Below are 18,718 nucleotides of genomic sequence, written 5' to 3' on the forward strand. Positions count from 1 at the left end.
CTGTAGTAACGTTTTGGCCAACAGCATTTCTTTCTGTTGCTTTGCTATTTGCCTTTTCCTTATGACTAATTGGGCTGTTGGCCATATTGAGGGGAGGTAAGGGGAGTTGCAGAGGGAATTGCTTCTCCTCTCTATCTGCATTTCTTTTATCCATAAAAAAAAAACTATTCTCCCCCTGCTTCTTGGAAACCAATTCTTATTTTCAGCATTGTGCCATTTTTATATTCCTGATCAGAAAGGAGCTTTTTAAAACATGGGGATAACATCCAAATACTGCTGATTATTATTTTTTTACTTCAGTGTGTATCTTTTTTTCTTTTTGGAGATGGAGTCTCATTCTGTCACCCAGGCTGGAGTGCAGTGGCAGGATCTCGGCTCACTGCAGACTTCGCCTCCCAGGTTCAAGTGATTCTCCTGCCTCAGCCTCCCGAGTAGCTGGGACTACAGGTGGTGCCACCATGCCTGGCTAATTTTTGTATTTTTAGTAGAAATGGGGTTTTGCCATGTTGGCCAGGCTAGTCTCAAACTCCTGACCTCAGGTGATCCGCCTGCCTTGGCCTCCCAAAGTGCTGGGATTACAGGCGTGAGCCACCATGCCCAGCCTCAGTGTTTATCTTTAAAAACTAAGAATGCTTTCCTACATAGTCAAAATAGCATCACTGTACTTTAAAAATCATTAATTCCTTAATTTCATCTAATACTCAGTCCATATTCAAGTATTTCCAACTGCCCAAATTGTCAGGAGACAGATATTATCCAGTCGTCTCACCACTGACCACTAACACAGTGGTTGAGATTGACCACTATATTTAAGGTGATAATAGCATGTCCCCTCCTGCCATCTGCACTTATTTCCCCTGTTGCTTCAACACAGATAATCTGTGTAGCGTAGTGTTATGCTAGCACCTTGTCAAGTCTTCGGCTAATGCTTTTTACATCAGTTGATATCATTGCTTGAATCAGTAATTTCCTTAGGGGTTGGGTTGAATATTACAATTTTTCTCTTTCTGTCATTTCTACATTTACTTTTGTTTGTTTGTTTGTTTTGAGACAGGATCTTGCTCTGTCACTGGGGCTGGAGGGCAGTGATGCAACCTCTGCTCACTGTAGCCTCAACCTCCTGAGCTCAAGCAATTTTCCTGCCTCAGCCTCCTGAATAGCTGGGACTATAGTCATGTGCCACCACACTCAGCTAATTTTTAAATTTCTTTTGTAGAGACGAGGTCTCACTATGTTGCCCAAGCTGATCTCCAATTTCTAGGCTCAAGCGATCCTCCTCAGCCTCCCAAAGTGCTGGGACTACAGGCATGAGTCACCATGCCTGGCCCATTTCTACACTTATCAGCTGGCACTTATCTATAAAGTGCTGCTTTCAGTCATCAACTGAGCTCTTTAGTTGTTCTGAAATTTAGTTCCTACTAAAAAGACAAGATGCATATTTAATTATTTCCCTTTGTCAATTTTTAAGGTGAGGAGTTAGATTAATAGACACCTCAGATAGTACCAAGTTGTTCCTCTCCATACCACCACATTCAACTTGTTTTATTGTTTTTTTTTTTGAGACAGGATCTCACTGTGTTGCCCAGGCTGGAGTGCAGTGGTGCGATCATGGTTCACTACAGCCTCAACCTCCTGGGCTGAAGTGATCTTCCCACCTCAGCCTCCCAAGTAGCTGGGACTACAGGCGTGCACCACCACGGCCAGCTATTTTTTGTTTGTTTGTTTGTTTGTTTTTTGTAGAGATGGGGTTTTGCCATGTCTCCCAGGCTAGTCTGAAACTCCTGGGCTCAAAAGATCTGCCTGCCTTGGCCTCCCAAAGTTCTGGGATTACAGGCATGAGCTACCATGCCGAGCCTCAACTTGTTCTTTTTCAAGTTGCAATGATTTTAAGGTGTGGAGATCTACAATTCATTTTGTATAATTTTCTGTTTTGAATGGTAATCTAAAGACTGGGGCATGAAATAGGTAGACTTGTATACCAAGGCCAGTGTTTTTGCATGGGGCTAAGGTACATGAAGCTGTCTTCACTTCTATAGGCAATCCACTCTGGAAAACATCTTTTCCAAATCTTGAAAGTAATCTTAAATTGAGACTTGATGTTTCGTTGTACTACCAAATTTATGCCTTTAAAATGTAAAAGCCTATATAACATGCTGTTTTTCTGGGCTCAGATAATTACCAACTGAAAACCAGTTGTGTAAGCCCCCTAATCACTGATTTTCTTCATCTATGATGTTTTTCATCTTTGGCCATTACTCTGTTGTTGATTACTTTGTTTTTAAAATTGGCAGTAAGGATTGAATTTTGGACTGGTAATTGTGTGGATTTATTTATTTTTTCCTACAAGTGGTTCAAAGGGTTTTAAAATTAGACAGGTGTATAATTCACATAATTGAATAGCAGGAGAGAGCCATTGCATTTATTTCTTTTACCTCACATGGACATATTCATAGAAGCAGTACTCAGGAAAAGGCCACTGTGTTGATAAAGGGTGGAAATGAGAGTAATTCCAATTTTGGGGATGAAAAAAGGCAATCAGAAAGATTAATGTATTCTGAAAAGCCCCTTCTGTTGTAGCGTTCACCTCATTAAAACAAATTGCTTTTTTCTTGTTCAGCACAGCCAAGTGTTGGGTCTAATGCCCAGAAGCAAAAGTGTAATTTTCAGGGTGCATTTTTAATAGTTATACAGTTTTAATTTATGAAAAATCCATGTCACACACACACACACACATATATATATATATATATATATATATACACACTTCACCACTATACTTTCATGCATTTTTTAACTTTTTTTTTTTTTTTCTGATCACTTGGGAGGCTGAGGCAAGCCAATCACCTGAGGTCAGGAGTTCGAGACCAACCTGGCCAACATGGCGAAACCTCGTCTACTAAAAATACAAAATTAGCCGGGCATGGTGATGCGTGCCTGTAGTCCCAGCTACTTGGGAGGCTGAGGCAGGAGAATCGCTTGAGCCCGGGAGGCAGAGGTTGCAATGAACCGAGATTGAGCCACTGCACTCCAGCCTGGGCAACAAGAATGAGACTCCATCTCAAAAAAAAAACAAAAAACTAGAGATAATCAAGAGAGAAAAACAAAATCACTCTTAATCCTGTCACCCAGATAAAACTATCTTAATGATATGTGAACAACATAGGGAAACTGAAATATCTTTAGTAATAAATGGAGTAATAGCAACCACAATAACAATAGGTCATACTTACGGAACCTTTACTATATGTCTTAATAACACTGTCATCTTGAATTGTATTTGAATATAACAAATGAGAATTAAAAGAATTTCTGAACTTTTGATATATTATAAAATAATTTTAAATGATGTTTGAAAAGCTATTTTTCCATATACTCTCCCCATTTGCTCTCCATTTTTGAAGTTGTTGAGCATCTCCATTGTGGGTGTCCTCATATAGATCCCTCATTGAGTCTTACTTCAATGTGTGGAGATACACTTGATGCTCACTACCATTTTTTATGTCAACATTGCTCCAGTCATTTGGGTTGTTTGAAGCTCGAAAGTTTTCTCAGGAAGGATTCATGGGACCAGCATTTCCTGAATTATTTACCAATTGATGGAATTGGCTACCTTTATCATTGAAAGTCATTTTGGCAAGATATAAAATCCATGGCTCATACGTCCTGCCTTGCGTATCTTAAATGTGTCATCCATTTTCTTCTGGCATAGTATGTTTTTGTCAGAGTCAGCAGACAATATAATTTTCCTCCTGTATTAAAACGCTTGGTCTTTTTGTCTGGTTGTCAAAGGATTTTTTTCTTCAAAGTCCAATAATTTTACCAGAATACGTGTTGGTGTTGTGATTTTCTGCAGTATATAGTGTGCTTTCTCAGTATGTAATTTTAGATCTGGTTTTTAAAATTTTAGTAAAAGTTTCTTCACTTATAGATTTTAGTTATTCTGTTCCCGTGTTTTCTTTGACCTTTCACATCTTCTTTTTTGTTTTGGCACAGGGTGTTGCTCTGTTGCCTGGGCTGGAGTATGGTGGCACCATAATAGCTCATTGCAGTCTCCAACTTCTGGGCTCAAGTGATCCTCCCAACTCAGCCTCCTGAATAGCTGGGACAGGCATGTGCCATCATGCCTGGCTAATTTTAAAATTTTTTTTAGAGACACGATCTTGCTATATTGCCCAATCTGGTCTTGAACTACTGGATTCAAGTTATTCCCCCACCTGGGCCTTCCAGAGTTGAGGGATTATAGGTGTGAGCCACTGCACCCAGCCCGTTCAGTCCTTTCACATCCTCTTGAATAATTTTCATCCACCTTCATTTCGTTTTTGTTAAAAAATCCTACTTTTTATCTGTTTCTTTAAGGTCTTATCTGATGATATGTTGTGTTTATTTGCCCTGTGTTTCTTCTAGCTTAGTCTTCAATTTTGAAATGATTATTTTCTTTTACTTTTATTTTATTTTATTTTATTTTTTGAGATGGAGTCTCACTCCATTGCCCAGGCTGGAGTGCAGTGGTGCGATCTTGACTCATTCCTAACTCCGCCTCTCAGATTCAAGTGATTCTTCTGCCTCAGCCTCCCAAGTAGCTGGGATTACAGACACGTGCCACCACGCCTGGCTAATTTTGTATTTTTATTAGAGATGGGATTTCACTATGTTGGCCAGGCTGGTCTCGAACTCCTGACCTCAAGTGATCCACCTTGATCTCCCAAAGTGCTGGGATTACAAGCATGAGCCACTGCGCCTGGCCTTCTTTTACTTTTAATTCTCCTGTGAGTTTTGTCATCCCATTTCTGAGTTGTTTATATTGACTTTTAATATATTCTTCTACATTGTTTACTTTTTTTCATATCATGTAACTTTTTTAATATACCTCAGCTAGTTTTGAAATATTAGATTATAGTTTTCATCTGTTTTGTGGATATACATTCTGTTATGTTTTAATTCTGTAAAAATATTATTCTGTGACTCATTTTTATTTTATTCTTTAATTTTAAACATTTTTTATTTTTTAAAAAATTGTCACTTTGGGAGGTTGAGGCAGATGGATCACAAGGTCAGGAGTTCAAGACCAGCTTGGCCAACGTAGCAAAATCCCATCTCTACTAAAAATACAAAAAGATTAGCCAGGCTTGGTGGCAGGCGCCTGTAATCCCAGCTACTTGGGAGGCTGAGGCAAAGAGAATCGCTTGAACCTGGAGTCAGAGGTTGCCGTGAGCCAAGATCATGCCACTGCACTCCAGCCCGAGCAACAGTGTGAGACTCCGTCTCAAAACAACAACAACAACAACAACAACAACAAAACATTGTATTTTTTTTTTTTTTGTAGAGGTGGGGTTTCACATGTGTATTGCCCAGGCTGGTCTCAAACTCCTGGGCTCAAGCAATCCTCCTGCCTTGGCCTCCCAAAGTGCTGGGATTATAGGCATGAACAACCACGCCTGGTTTCTGTTGTTCATTTTTGTATGAAATCAGTTTCCTGAACTTTTAGAAGGAGGCTTGATTGAGACAAGTTGTTGTTTTTTTTTTCCCCTAATTTTATGGCTATAGAGCTCCATCCTCTAGTGAATTACATTCTGAAATCTCCTGGCCCTTTCTGTCTACCTTTTCTGCTTTAATCTAGGCTTTCTTTTATGTCTCTCTTGTCCCTGTCTGGCCAATTTGTAATCCAGTCCCACCAGTTTCTCCTCAGAGTGCAGCTTTGCCCTGGAAGGGATCAAGGATTAGTTTTGAGAGTTTCTGGAGGCCCAGGCTGCTTTCAGTCTAGACAATGAACTCCTTGCACTCAATCACTGTTTGAAAAGATGCCAACCCTTCCCTTTATTAGTTGCTCATAAATTTGCTTGCTGAAGTTTGAGTTGAGTTGTTTTACAGTTCTCAGATCTATAGGATGCCATGTTGAGTCCGTTTATATACTCTTCCACAGCTGATACCATTTTGGTCCTGTAGCTCTCTCTGATTTATCCACGCTCACTCTTACTTTGAGGTTCATGGGGGAATCATTTTCATCTTGTTTTGTTGTAGATTTCATCTTGTGTTGGTAGATTTTGGATTTACTTTCCTATTTATATTTCCCACTTGTGTTTTTTTATGGTGATATTTGGGAAGATTCAAAAATTATGCCGCTACCACCATCTTCTTCGCAGAATTTTTCTGCAAACTATAGACCAAGGGGCAAATCCTGCTTGCCACTTGTTTTTGTACAGTCTTTAACCTAAGAATGGTTTTTGTGCTATTAAATAGTTGGGAAAAAAATCTAAGAATACTGTTTCATGGCACATGAAATTAAGATTTCAATGTCATACAGTTTCGTTGGCCAGGCCCATTCATTTATATATTGTCTGTGGCTGCTTTCATGCTTCAACAGCAGAGTCGCGTTATAGGCACAGAGACTATATGGCCCCCGAAGCCAAAAATACTTTTTATCTAGCCATTTTCAGGAAACGTTAGTCAACCCTGGTCCCCTATAATATAGTTTTTAGTGGCTAAATAATATTCCATTGTGTGCACGTATTATAATGTACTTAAAAAAATTCCAATTGGCATTTGGATGAATCCTAAATTTCATTGTATAGGCATCATTTCACAGCTAAGTATAACCATATGTATTAATATTTTATTACTGTCTTAGGATACATTGTTACAAGCCAAATTGTGTGATCAAGGGAGAGGGCATATATATTTTAAACTCTTTGATACAGACTGAGTATTCCTAATCTGAAAATCTAAAATCCGAAATGCTTCCAAATCTGAAACTTTCTAATGTGACATTCAAAGGAAATGTTCATTGCAACATTTTGAATTTCAGATTTTTGCATTAGTGATGTTCAGCCAGTAAGTATATAGTGCAAATATTCCAAAAACTGAAATACTTCTGGTCCCAAGCATTTTGGATAAGGGATGCTCTACCTGTATTGACAAATTGTCATCCAGAAAGATTGTACAGATTAAATTCCCATTAAGGAAACTGGCTAAATAAGTTACGGTGCATTCGTGCAATGAAATATTACGTAGAGGTTAAAATGAGGTAGATAATTTTACTGATGTATAAAAATATATAGCATACACTGTTAGGTGAAACACCCAGGTTACATATGGAGAGTATGATTCCTTTGTGTTAAGGAAACTGGGACATTAAAATACACAAACTTAAATTTTTTCATAAGAAGCATAGATTACAACTAAGTTGTGCCAGTTCATGTACCTACCAGCAGTATGTTCGACTGGTTGTTTGACCATACTTTTGCCAATATGATGTTATCTAATTTTAAAATTCTTGCCAAGTTAATAAATGAGAAAAGAGCGTCTTAATTTTATAGTCAGGTTTTGTACTTTTTCCCAAGTTCATTGGCTTGAATTAATTCTTTTGTGAAATTCTTGTTCCATGTCCATTTTTCCTTGTTGTATTCATCTTTTGGTGGTTTGTAAAGTTCTTTACATATTAGATATTAACCCTTTGGCTTCTTATCCATGTTTTCCTTTGTGTTGTATTTAGGGTAATTAATGATGTACAAAAGGGTTTTCTTTTTTTATGCAGTCAAATCTTCCTGTAGTTTTAGGTGTAAAGAGCCCTTTCCACCTTAGATTTATATAGTTGTTCCTCTACATATTTTTCTAGTACTTATTTGATTTTGTTTTTTTATATTGAGATCTTTAATCCATCAGGGATTTATTCATGTAGGCTATGAGGTAGGGTTTAGCATTGTTTTCAAATGCTTATATTACCCAGTTGTCTTAGTGTCATTTATTAAATAAGCCATTTTTTCAAGGTTATGTAATTTTTTTCAGATTGTTTTTATTAGAAATCTGTATATTTCACGTTTTAAAATCAAGTTTGACGTGTAATTTACAGTAAAAGTTACTCTTTTTTGAGTGTTCAGTTAGAAGAATGTTAGCAAATATATGCAATTTTGTAATCACTGCTCCAATAAAAATATAGAATATTTCCATCATCTCCTAAAAGTTCTCTTGTGGTCCTTTGCAGTCAACCCCCTCTGTTAATCATAGACCCTTGCAAACACTGATCAGTTTTCTGTCCCTAAAGTCTTGCAAGATGACCTATAAATGAAATCACACAGTACATAGCTTTTTGAGTTTGGCTTCTTTTACTCAGCATAATGCGTTTAAGAGACATCCACATTGTGGTGTGTGTCAGTAGTTCATTTCCTTTTATTGCTGAGCAGTATTCTATAATATGGTTGTAACACAGTTTAACCATTCACTTGTTCAAGGACATCAGAGTTCTATCTAGTTTTTATCTATTACTAGTGAAAATGCTATAAACATTCATGTAGAAGTCTTTGTGTGACATGTTTTCATTTCTCTTGGGTAAATAACCTGGGAGTGGGATTTCTGGGTCATGTGGTAAGTGTATGTGTTATTTTATAACCAAGTGTCGGACTGTTTTCCATAATGACTGCACTGTCTTATTTTCACCAACAATACATAGAGATCCAGTTTCTCTGCGTTCTTATGAGCACTTGGAATTGTCGGTATTTTTAATTTTAGCCATTCCAGTAGGTGTGTCAGGGTTATGTAATTTATTTAGAATAATTTGCATATTTTCAGCAGCGTTTCCCAACTTATCCCCTCATCTCTTAACTTGCGCAGTCCATCTTCAATTGCACAACCTGAGGCAGTTCTTGTTTCTGTTTTCCTTCTTTCTATTTCTTTTCCTAAGAACATCTGTGCAGAAAACGAGCTTAGACATAATCTAATGCAGGGTTTGGCAGACTTTTTTCTGTAAAGGGCCAGATAGTAAATGATTTTGTTTTTGCAGGCCATTCAGTCTGTGTCACAACTCTACCATTACAACATGAATGCAAGCAAAAGCAATATAGAAACAAATACAAGCATTCAGCCAGATTTGGCCTGTGGATCATAGTTGGCTAACCCCTGGTTTAGTCTAACAACTTTATTTTACAGATGAGAGGACCGAGCTCATGTTTCACCCTTTCCTCTGATTTACAAGTAAAAGTAAAAAAAAAGACAAGGACCAGGATATTGGCTTTTACCATAAAAGACATGCTTGAATTGGGTTCAAGATAAGTGTGCTTTATGTGTAATTTCCTGTTCTAGCAAATAATGTTAGATGAAGCTCTTAATATAGGGTCTTTCAACAATTTCAGTTGCAGTAAGACTTTTGGAACATCTTATGTTTTGCCATTCATCTCAATGCTACTTGACTTTTTGAACCTGTTATGTCTCTGGAACAATGACATTAAGAAAGTAAAGGTAATAAAGTTCTCAGCGAAACAATTGGAGTAAGAAGGGCATGACATCGTTTTATTCTTCTTAATGGATTTTATTTCCAATGTTGGAAATGTCCAAATTTGTTTATTTCTGGAGATAGTCATTGTACATCATGTAACTATCCCATGATTCCCACCTCCATTTAATGTTAATTCCTGATTGTTCTGTTTCATTAATCATTCAGATAGATAAAGATTCTTAGGTCAAAAAAGAAAAAAACAGGAAATCATACACTTATGGTTCCATGCACACCAACCTAAAAATAAGCATTGGCACTAAGTACTCAGGGAAAGAACACTGTTTAGAAATGTCATTTTGTGTGTGTTTTTTCCTCCCTTCTAGCACTGGAAGAAGTATGACATCTATGAGAAGCAAACCAAGGAGGAAACCGACTCTGTAGTGCTGATAGAAAACCTGAAGAAAGCCTCTCAGTGATGGAGATAATTTATTTTTACCTTCAATGTGACCTTGTGAAGATTCTTCCCATTCTCCATTTGTTATCTGGGGACTTATTAAATGGAAACTGAAACTACTGCAGCATTTAAAAACAGGCAGCTCATAAGAGCCACAGGTCTTTATGTTGAATCGCGCACCGGAAAACTAAAAATAATGGGCGCTTTGGAGAAGAGTGTGGAGTCATTCTCATTGAATTATAAAAGTCAGCAGACTTCAAACTAGGGGACAAAGCAAAAAGTGATAATAGCAGTAGAGTTAATCTTATCAAGAGTCGTGACAACTTCCTAAGGGATCTATACTTGCTTTGTGTTCTTTGTGTCAACATGAACAAATTTTATTTGTAGGGGAACTCATTTGGGGTGCAAATGCTAAAGTCAAACTTGAGTCACAAAGAACATGTAGCAAACAAAATTGATAAAATCTGATATCTATTATTTTGGATCCCATTGAACCATGTTTGTGGCTATTAAAACTCTTTTAACAGTCTGGGCTGGGTGCGGTGGCTCACGCCTGTAATCCCAGCATTTTGGGAGGCCGAGGCGAGTGGATCACTTGAGATCAGGAGTCTGAGACCAGTCTGACCAAAATGGTGAAACCTTGTCTCTACTAAAAGTACAAATTTTAACCGGGTGGCATGCGCCTGTAATCCCAGCTACTCAGGAGGCTGAGGCAGGTGAACTGCTTGAACCTGGGAGGTGGAGGTTGCAGTGAGCGGAGATCACACCACTGTACTCCAGCCTGGGTGACAGAGCAAGACTCTGTCTCAAAAGCAAACAAACAAAACCAAAAAAACCTCTTAATAGTCTGGAGTCATCATTCCCTTCGACAGCATTTTCCTCTGCTTTGAAAGCCCCAGAAATCAGTGTTGGCCATGATGATGACAACTACAGAAAAACCAGAGGCAGCTGCTTTGACGAGACCTTTCAAAGCCTTTCAAAGGCAGTGGAGGTAGAATGACTCCTTGGGTATTAGAGTTTCAACCATGAAGTCTCTAACAATGTATTTTCTTCACCTCTGCTACTCAAGTAGCATTTACTGTGTCTTTGGCTTGTGCTAGGCCCCCAGGTGTGAAGCACAGACCCCTTTCAGGGGTTTACAGTCTATTTGGGACTCCTCAGTTCTTGCCACTTTTTTTGTTAATCTCCACCAGTCATTTTTCAGACCTTTTAACTCCTCCACAGCTCCCACACTGATTTCCCCTTTTGCATTCTCCCCCCTTCCCTTCTTGTAGTCTTTTGATTTTCATTGGAAATTAGGAGGTAAATCTGCTCAGGAGACCCAGAGGAGCAGAGGATAATTAGCATCTCAGGTTAAATATGAGTAGTCCGAGAAACAGTGACTAATTCTTGCATATTTTGTAACTTCCATGTGAGGGTTTTCAGCATTGATATTTGTGCATTTTCTAAACAGAGATGAGGTAGTATCTTCACTTAGAACATTGCTATTCGCTTGAGAAAAAAAGAATAGTTGAACCTATTTCTCTTTCTTTACAAGATGGGTCCAGGATTCCTCTTTTCTCTGCCATAAATGATTAATTAAATAGCTTTTGTGTCTTACATTGGTAGCCAGCCAGCCAAGGCTCTGTTTATGCTTTCTGGGGGCATATGTTGGGTTCCATTCTCACTTATCCCCACAACATATCCGTATATATCCCCTCTACTCTTACTTCCCCCAAATTTAAAGAAGTATGGGAAATGAGAGGCATTTCCCCCACTCTATTTCTCTCCTCACACACAGACTTATATTACTGGTAGGAACTTGAGAACTTTATTTCACAAGCTGTTCAAACATTTACCAATCATATTAATACAATGATGCTACTTGCAATTCCTGCTTCTAGGGGAGGGGAGATAAGAAACCCTCACTCTCTACAGGTTTGGGTACAAGTGGCAGCCTGCTTCCATGGCCGTGGAGAAGCATGGCGCCCTGGCTTCTCTGAGGAAGCTGGGCTTCATGACAACGGCAGATGTAAAGTTGTTTCCTCCTTGTGAAGTCAGGTTGAGGCTGGGAGACAGCCATTGTAGATGCTCTACTTTGTTCTGCTGTTCTCTAGAAAGAATATTTGGTTTTCCTGTATAGGAATGAGATTAATTCCTTTCCAGGTATTTTGTAATTCTGGGAAGCAAAACCCATGCCTCCCCCTAGCCATTTTTACTGTTATCCTATTTAGATGGCCATGAAGAGGATGCTGTGAAATTCCCAACGAACATTGATGCTGACAGTCATGCAGTCTGGGAGTGGGGAAGTGATCTTTTGTTCCTATCCTCCTCTTTTAGCAGTAAAATAGCTGAGGGAAAAGGGAGGGAAAAGGAAGTTATGGGAATACTTGTGGTGGTTTTACAGTCACTAAAAAGTGATCCCTAGGCCTTGGGAACTCTTGGAGGCCTCTGTATCAGTGGATTTCCCATCCCCCGTGGGAAACTAGTAGGCTCATTTACTATTTTAGATCTAACCTATGTGGATTTTTTCCTAACATACCTAAGCAAACCCACTGTCAGGATGGTAATTCTTATTCTTTCATTCAGTTAAGTTTTTTCCTTCATCTGGGCACTGAAGGGATATGTGAAACAATGTTAACATTTTTGGTAGTCTTCAACCAGGGATTGTATCTGTTTAACTTCTTATAGGAAAGCTTGAGTAAAATAAATATTGTCTTTTTGTATGTCACCCAAATGTTTTCCTTTGGTCTTATTTTGGGGAAATGCTGAGAGGTAGAGAAAATGGGAGTTAAAAGAAGAAACATTATGAAAAAATTCCAAGCCAGCTATTTTATCTTATAATCATTCATCATGAGCTTCTTTGATGTTCTGGCTGTTCTGGTGTGCCTGTGTTTTCTGATAAGGCCATGAATACACTTAGTTTAATATTAATTTAGCCTTTGTAAGCAGCACCTAAAGGGACTTAAGTATTCAATAAATTATAGTTATGATAATTGATGGAAATGGAGGGTTGGTCCTTTCTAATATTAAGCTAAAGTGGAGTGCAATATGATTAATCATATACATGATGTGGACCTCTAGTCACAAGGTAATAGATTAGCAGGTTAGATTAGAGACTAAGAAAACCAGTTTTTGGCCGGGCGCAGTGGCTCACGCCTGTAATCCCAGCACTTTGGAAGGCCGAGGCGGGCTGATCACGAGGTCAGGAGATCCAGACCATCCTGGCTAACACAGTGAAACCCCATCTCTACTAAAAATACAAAAAAATTAGCTGGGTGTAGTGGCGGGTGACTGTAGTCCCAGTTACTCGGGAGGCTGAGGCAGGAGAATGGCGTGAACCCAGGAGGTGGAGCTTGCAGTGAGCCAAGATGGCGCCACTGCACTCCAGCCTGGGCGACAGAGCGAGACTCCGTCTCAAAAAAAAAAAAAAAAGAAAATCAGTTTTCAATAGCTGTCCTTTTAAATGCTGGTGATACTGTTTCATATTTTCTATAACTACTGCAAAATGGTTTTAATGTCATGGAGGTTTTCTTCCCCTCATTTGTGTTAAGCTCAAGGAATATGTTTTCAATCAGATCACATTTGCTAATTACCCTGTATCTTTATAGAATCCAAACCCTAGGGTAAGAGTGAGGGTGCTGATCTTGGTCAAGTTACTTCTTTAACTATCTAGAATTATCCAGGAAGATTCTGAAAATCTGTTTCCAGGTAAGTATAGCTGTTTTGTTGTTGTTCTTGTTGTTTTAAAATAAGAAACCTCTTTTCTGATTTTTAACACATCATCACTGAGTGTTATAATGGAAAACATTTAAAATTGAGAACCCCCTTGAGGTCATAAATTTGTATGATATCTATGGAAAACAAATTCCTGTAGCCACAAACATGATCACTTTGTCTCAGGGGTAGAGGAGCCAGAATGATCTAAGCACATTTGCTTTCCAGAGTAATTTATCATTTCCTTGTTTCCATGAACTTTTGCTCTTTTAAAGGTGTAACTTGTGCTCACATGAAAAGCACATTATGCTACTAGCTTATTAGTAGTTTTTAAAAAAGCCAGAGGACAAGAACATTTATTTCAGAGACTCTGTTTTAAACCCTAATGGTTGGGTCAAGCAAAGTTTTTCTTGTAAATTCCGTAGCTAAATCTTAGCATGCTTTTACTTTAAGCAGGGGAGGAGTTTTACTGACATTTGGATGTGCTAGATATTTTTGACATCAATCCCCAAGATGATTTCTTCCTGAAGGTTCTTTGGCTTTCACTATCTTTCCTAATGGTCACATTTTTAGTTTACCATTAGCAACAGGAAAATATTTAACTGCTGGTTTTCAGCATTTATTGGGTAGACCATTATACAAAAAGAGAAAATTAATAGTTTCTGAGTGGCTGCTATGCGCCAAGATACATGTGTGATTTCACATAATCTCTATGCTGGTCACATGAGATAGGTTGTGTTGTTAACGTCATTTTACAGAGGAAGAAACTTGAGACATAGAACGATTAGCTGTGTATGCAAGATCACATATCTAGTAAGAGACTAAGACAAAATTGGGAAACAAGTCAGTCTGACTTTAAAGCCTGTATAATATAGTCAGTGGGATATTTACTTGTTCCCAAAAGGCAGTTACCTAAAGAAAAAAAAATCTTATTTCACATTTTTGCCAAATTGCTTATCAACTGGAAGATTTCTGATTTTAAATCATTAATTGCAAAGTGAGCATTTTATAGTGTCTTTTTTTTTTTTTTTTTTTTTTTTTTTTTGAGATGGAGTTTTGCTCTTGTTGCCTAGGCTGGAGTGCAGTGGTGTGATCTCGGCTCACCGCAACCTCTGCCTCCCGGGTTCAAGCGATTCTCCTGCCTCAGCCTCCCAAGTAGCTGAGACTACAGGTGACCACCACCACGCCCGGCTAATGTTTGCATTTTTAGTAGAGATGGGGTTTCTCCATGTTGGTCAGGCTGGTCTCGAACTCCCAGCCTCAGGTGATCCGCCCACCTCGGCCTCCCAAAGTGCTGGGATTACAGGCGTGAGCCACTGTGCCTGGCCTATAGTGTCTTTTAAGAGATTCATTTGTGCATTCATTTATCTATGAGCTAGGCAATGTGCTATGTAATAGTAATTTAGAAGTGAATAAGATTTGGCTTAGTATGAGGTAGGTAGTTAAGGGAAGGCTACTTTGTATAGGGGAAAGAAACCTGGATTAGCATTTAGGAGTTCCAAATTAATGTGGGCAGATAACTTTCTCTGTCTGGGTCAGTTTCCCTATCTGTAAAATGAAGGTGTTAGACAGTGATGTATAATCCCATCCATGACTCCTAACAGTGACCATAGGTTGTGTAGTTCATTTGAAAGTGAGAATTTTTGCTATCAACACTGGCTCTGGGCATCTCTAGGCATCAGTGTTCTCATCTGTAAAATGAGGAGGTTGGACTAGCTTAGCTCTATTAATTTTGACATCCAATAAAGGCTAAGATGATTTTTGTTTTACAAATCAAGAAAATGCCTCTTACTTTCACTACAGGATGGAGCGAAACTGCCAAAAATAACCAGAGGAGCAGGCCCTTTAATGCAGTGGGAAGAACAAAGGAATTAATACATTGGATGAAACCTGTGGTCCACCCAAATCAGGATTTTCACAAGGGCCCAGCCATGATTGTGTCTAACAAATATGTATTAATATGCATGTATGATACTTTAAAAGTCAAAGAGTATTATAGGGCTTATCACTTAAAAAAAGCAGTCTCCTGTCCCACTCCTCCTTACCCCTGATTCCTGCTCCTAGAAAAGATGTCAACACCCTAATTCTGGGACCTGTGACTATGTAACTTTGCATGGAAAAAGGAACTTTGCAGATGTAATTGTGGTTCAGGCCTTAAGATAGATTTTCCTGGATTGTCTGGGTGAGCCCAATATCAAGCCCTTAAAAGCAGAGAAATTGGCTGCTTTAGCTGAAAGCAGAAGAGGGAGAATGAGTCAAAGCACAAAAAGGGCTCAAAGTGCTGTTGCTGGCTTGAGGATGTAAGGGGCCATGTAGGAAGTGTGGGAAGGAACTGGAGACTACCAGTAACTTGAATGGGCCTGGATGCAGATTTTCTCCCAGAGCCTCCATATAGGAGCACAAGCTGGCAGACACCATAATTTGGGCTTTGTGAGACCCTCAGCAGAGAGAGCAGCCACGCTGTGCTGGACTGCTGACCTACAGAAGTGTGATATAATACATTTGTGTTATTTTAAACTACATTTAACATGTTTTACCTGTTTCTTTTGGTATATAACCCTTTACTTTTCAATAATACCCTAATATTGCAATTTCTTATCTTTATTTAGGTTTAGAAATGATCTAACTTCCTTCTGTGGAAGATGAGGAATTAGCTTGCTCTTATGCCTCTTAACACACACGTGCACACATACTCACACTTCTCTTCCAAAAATATAAATATTTTGGTTAAAATAGTCAATATTTGCATTATATTTATGTAAATACTGCTTGTGGTTAACTTATGCACTGTACCATTAATTATATTTTCTTTGTTTTTTTTTCCATATTGTCTCCCTTTCTTTGATTTGTTTTTTTATGTACCTGTCATGAGTTCAATCCCAAACTTTTCTGAAGAACCATAACACTTCACTCAATATGATCAAACATATTAGGTAATCCATGAGTTTCATGTATTTTTGGGGGGAGACAGCCCTCTTTAGAGTTTGCTGCCCTCCTGATCCATCCTGAAATGGTTGTTCTCTAGGCCAAGCACCCAGCTGCCATCCTGGGAATTCCCTCCGCTTCCAGCTTCTGTTTCCTGCATTCCCAGTTGTCCCCCTTCTTGGATTATGCCCTGGTTTTGCTGGACCACACCGTTTACTAAATTCCTTAGAAAGGCTGCACGGGAGGTGATTTTATTTTATTTTTTTTAGACAGGGTCTCATTCTGTTGCCCAGGCTAGAGTGCAGTGGCATGATCATGGCTCACTGCAGCCTCGACCTTCCGGGCTCAAGTGATCCTCTCACCTCAGCCTCCCGATTAGCTCGGACTCTGGGCACATACCACTATGCCCGGCTAAGTTTTATTCATTTTATATTATTATTTTTTTGAGACAGGGTCTCGCTTTATCACGCAGGCTGGAGTGCAGTAGTGTGATCTCGGCTCACTGCAACCTCCACCTCCCAGGTTCAAGCGATTCTCCTACCTCAGCCTTCCGAGTAGCTGGGACTACAGGCACTTGCCACCATGCCCAGCTATAATTTTTATTTTTTTGTAGAGATGGGGATCTCCCTATGTTGCCCAAGCTGATCTTGAGCTCCTGGGCTCAAATGATCCTCCCACTATGGCTTCCCAAAGTGCTGGGATTACAGGCATGAGCCACTGCTCCCAGCCAAGGTGATTTTAGTAAAATCATTTTTTGTCTAGATATAATCTTCACATATGCTTAAAATTTTTACTAGGTGAAGAATTACTAATTGGAAACAATTTCCTCTGAGAATGTTGAAAGCATTATTCCGATGTGTTCTTGCTTCTAGTGTTGCTTTAGAAATGTCTGATTGATTTCTAATTTTCTACATGTAACTTTTATCTGCAAGGTTTTCTCTTGGCCTCTTTCTCTTGGTGTTTTAAATTTTAATAATATGCCATATTGTGGATCTTCTTCCATTTACTGGGCTGGACTTTGTGAGCCCTTTCAATATAAAATCTCATGCTTCATTTTTGAGACATTGCTTTCTATTATTTCTCACATAATAGCTTCTCTTCTATTTTCTTTATCTCTAGGATTCCTATTAGTTGTATATTGGACATCCTGGACTGATTCTGTAATTTTCGTATCTTTTTTCTCCCATGTTCCCTCTATTTGTCTTTTGGTTCTGCTTTTTGGGAGATTTTCTTAACTTGATCTACCTGAGGCTCAGTCCTCATCTGTAAAATGTTGATAAAAGGACCTACCACATAGGGTTGTTGTGAGGTGTCCATGAAATAAAACATAAAATGCTTAGCACAGTGAACTTTAATAAATGGTAATTGTGATTGCACGTACTGTTGTTCTGGAACCAATTTTTTCTCCCTTCTCATGTGAAAGTGACAATCCTGGTTTACAATATCATATTATACTATACTATTTGCCTTCATTGTAGTGAATTTGTAATGGCGTGGCATTTTCCAATTACACTGCTTTTAGAAAAAAATTATATGGTATAAATCCAGTTAGCAACATTAACTCTTATTTATACTTCTACAAATACTTAAAAGTATTTTTTTCTTTTTTCTTTTCTTTCTTTCCACTCTCCCCTCATCCCCGGGGTAGATGAGAAATGGAAAAATAATGCTGGATATCCACTCCCTGACAGTAAAATAGGTAGTTTGGAGCCCAAATTACTTTCTCAGGATGAGAATGCAGATCAAACCTTTAACATGTGAGGGTTGCCATACACTCTGCCTGCCATGCGGCCCCAAATAAGGCTGGCTAGTATCTGGGGGCACTGAGGAGGCTAATGGATAATTAACAAACATCAAGTCCAGAGGAGGCCTGAATTCGCTCTAAGCTTCGCAGCCAAAGGTGGCCCTGCCTGCCCACTTAGGGCCCCATGAAGACTAGAACTAGAATTACAGAAAAAGAATGTCTGCAAGTCAAGAACAATCTGGCTTTACTACTTTATTTTTGTTCATTCAGCTGTATAATTGGGGGCGATATTAAAGCTATGCGATATGGGCACCAACCAATCAGGTCAGATGCTGGCTATAATTACTTGGTAGGTATGTATCAACCCTGGATTCAACAGATATTTATTGAGTATCTACCATGTGCCAGCACTGTGCTACCTACATACTGTATGATGCAGGACGAGTTTCTTTCTCTGAGCTTCAGTTTGCTCACCTGTGGAAAAAAAAGAGTAAGTGATCTACAGGGGCTCCTTTAGGTCTAACATTCGCAATCAATAAAATGGTAACTTTTGATTGTTTTGGGAAAATAATGGAAACAGGTATAGAAAAGCAGCTGACCTAAGACTTGCAGATTTGAAAATGGGGGAAAAATCAGAAAATTATTCTGAGTTATTGTTTGACTTGAGAATTGGATTAAGAATCAGTTCTACATG

General features: G+C 38.8%; 1 protein-coding gene and 1 long non-coding RNA gene across 5 annotated transcripts in view; both read left to right on the forward strand.

The window, feature by feature from the left end:
* The window catches only part of IL13RA1 (interleukin 13 receptor subunit alpha 1), a 65,402-nt gene extending 53,033 nt beyond the window's left edge, over positions 1-12,369 (forward strand). For all 4 annotated transcript variants that reach the window (XR_013413173.1, XM_077989512.1, XM_015128077.3 and 1 more), the window contains one exon: positions 9,589-12,369. Coding sequence is in view for 3 of the 4 variants with exons in the window: in XM_077989512.1 (XP_077845638.1) it covers positions 9,589-9,681 (93 nt within the window). In the remaining variant the exon portion in view is untranslated. The remainder of the gene's footprint in view (positions 1-9,588) is intronic.
* An 837-nt stretch (positions 12,370-13,206) lies between these two features.
* LOC144338801 (uncharacterized) lies at positions 13,207-17,656 on the forward strand. Its single transcript, XR_013413174.1, has 2 exons — positions 13,207-13,349; positions 15,159-17,656. It is a non-coding gene; the product is annotated as an uncharacterized LOC144338801 (long non-coding RNA).
* Positions 17,657-18,718: the final 1,062 nt, after the last annotated feature.

Source organism: Macaca mulatta, chromosome X (genome assembly GCF_049350105.2).
Source record: "Macaca mulatta isolate MMU2019108-1 chromosome X, T2T-MMU8v2.0, whole genome shotgun sequence".
In the NCBI taxonomy this organism is placed as follows: Eukaryota; Metazoa; Chordata; class Mammalia; order Primates; family Cercopithecidae; genus Macaca; species Macaca mulatta.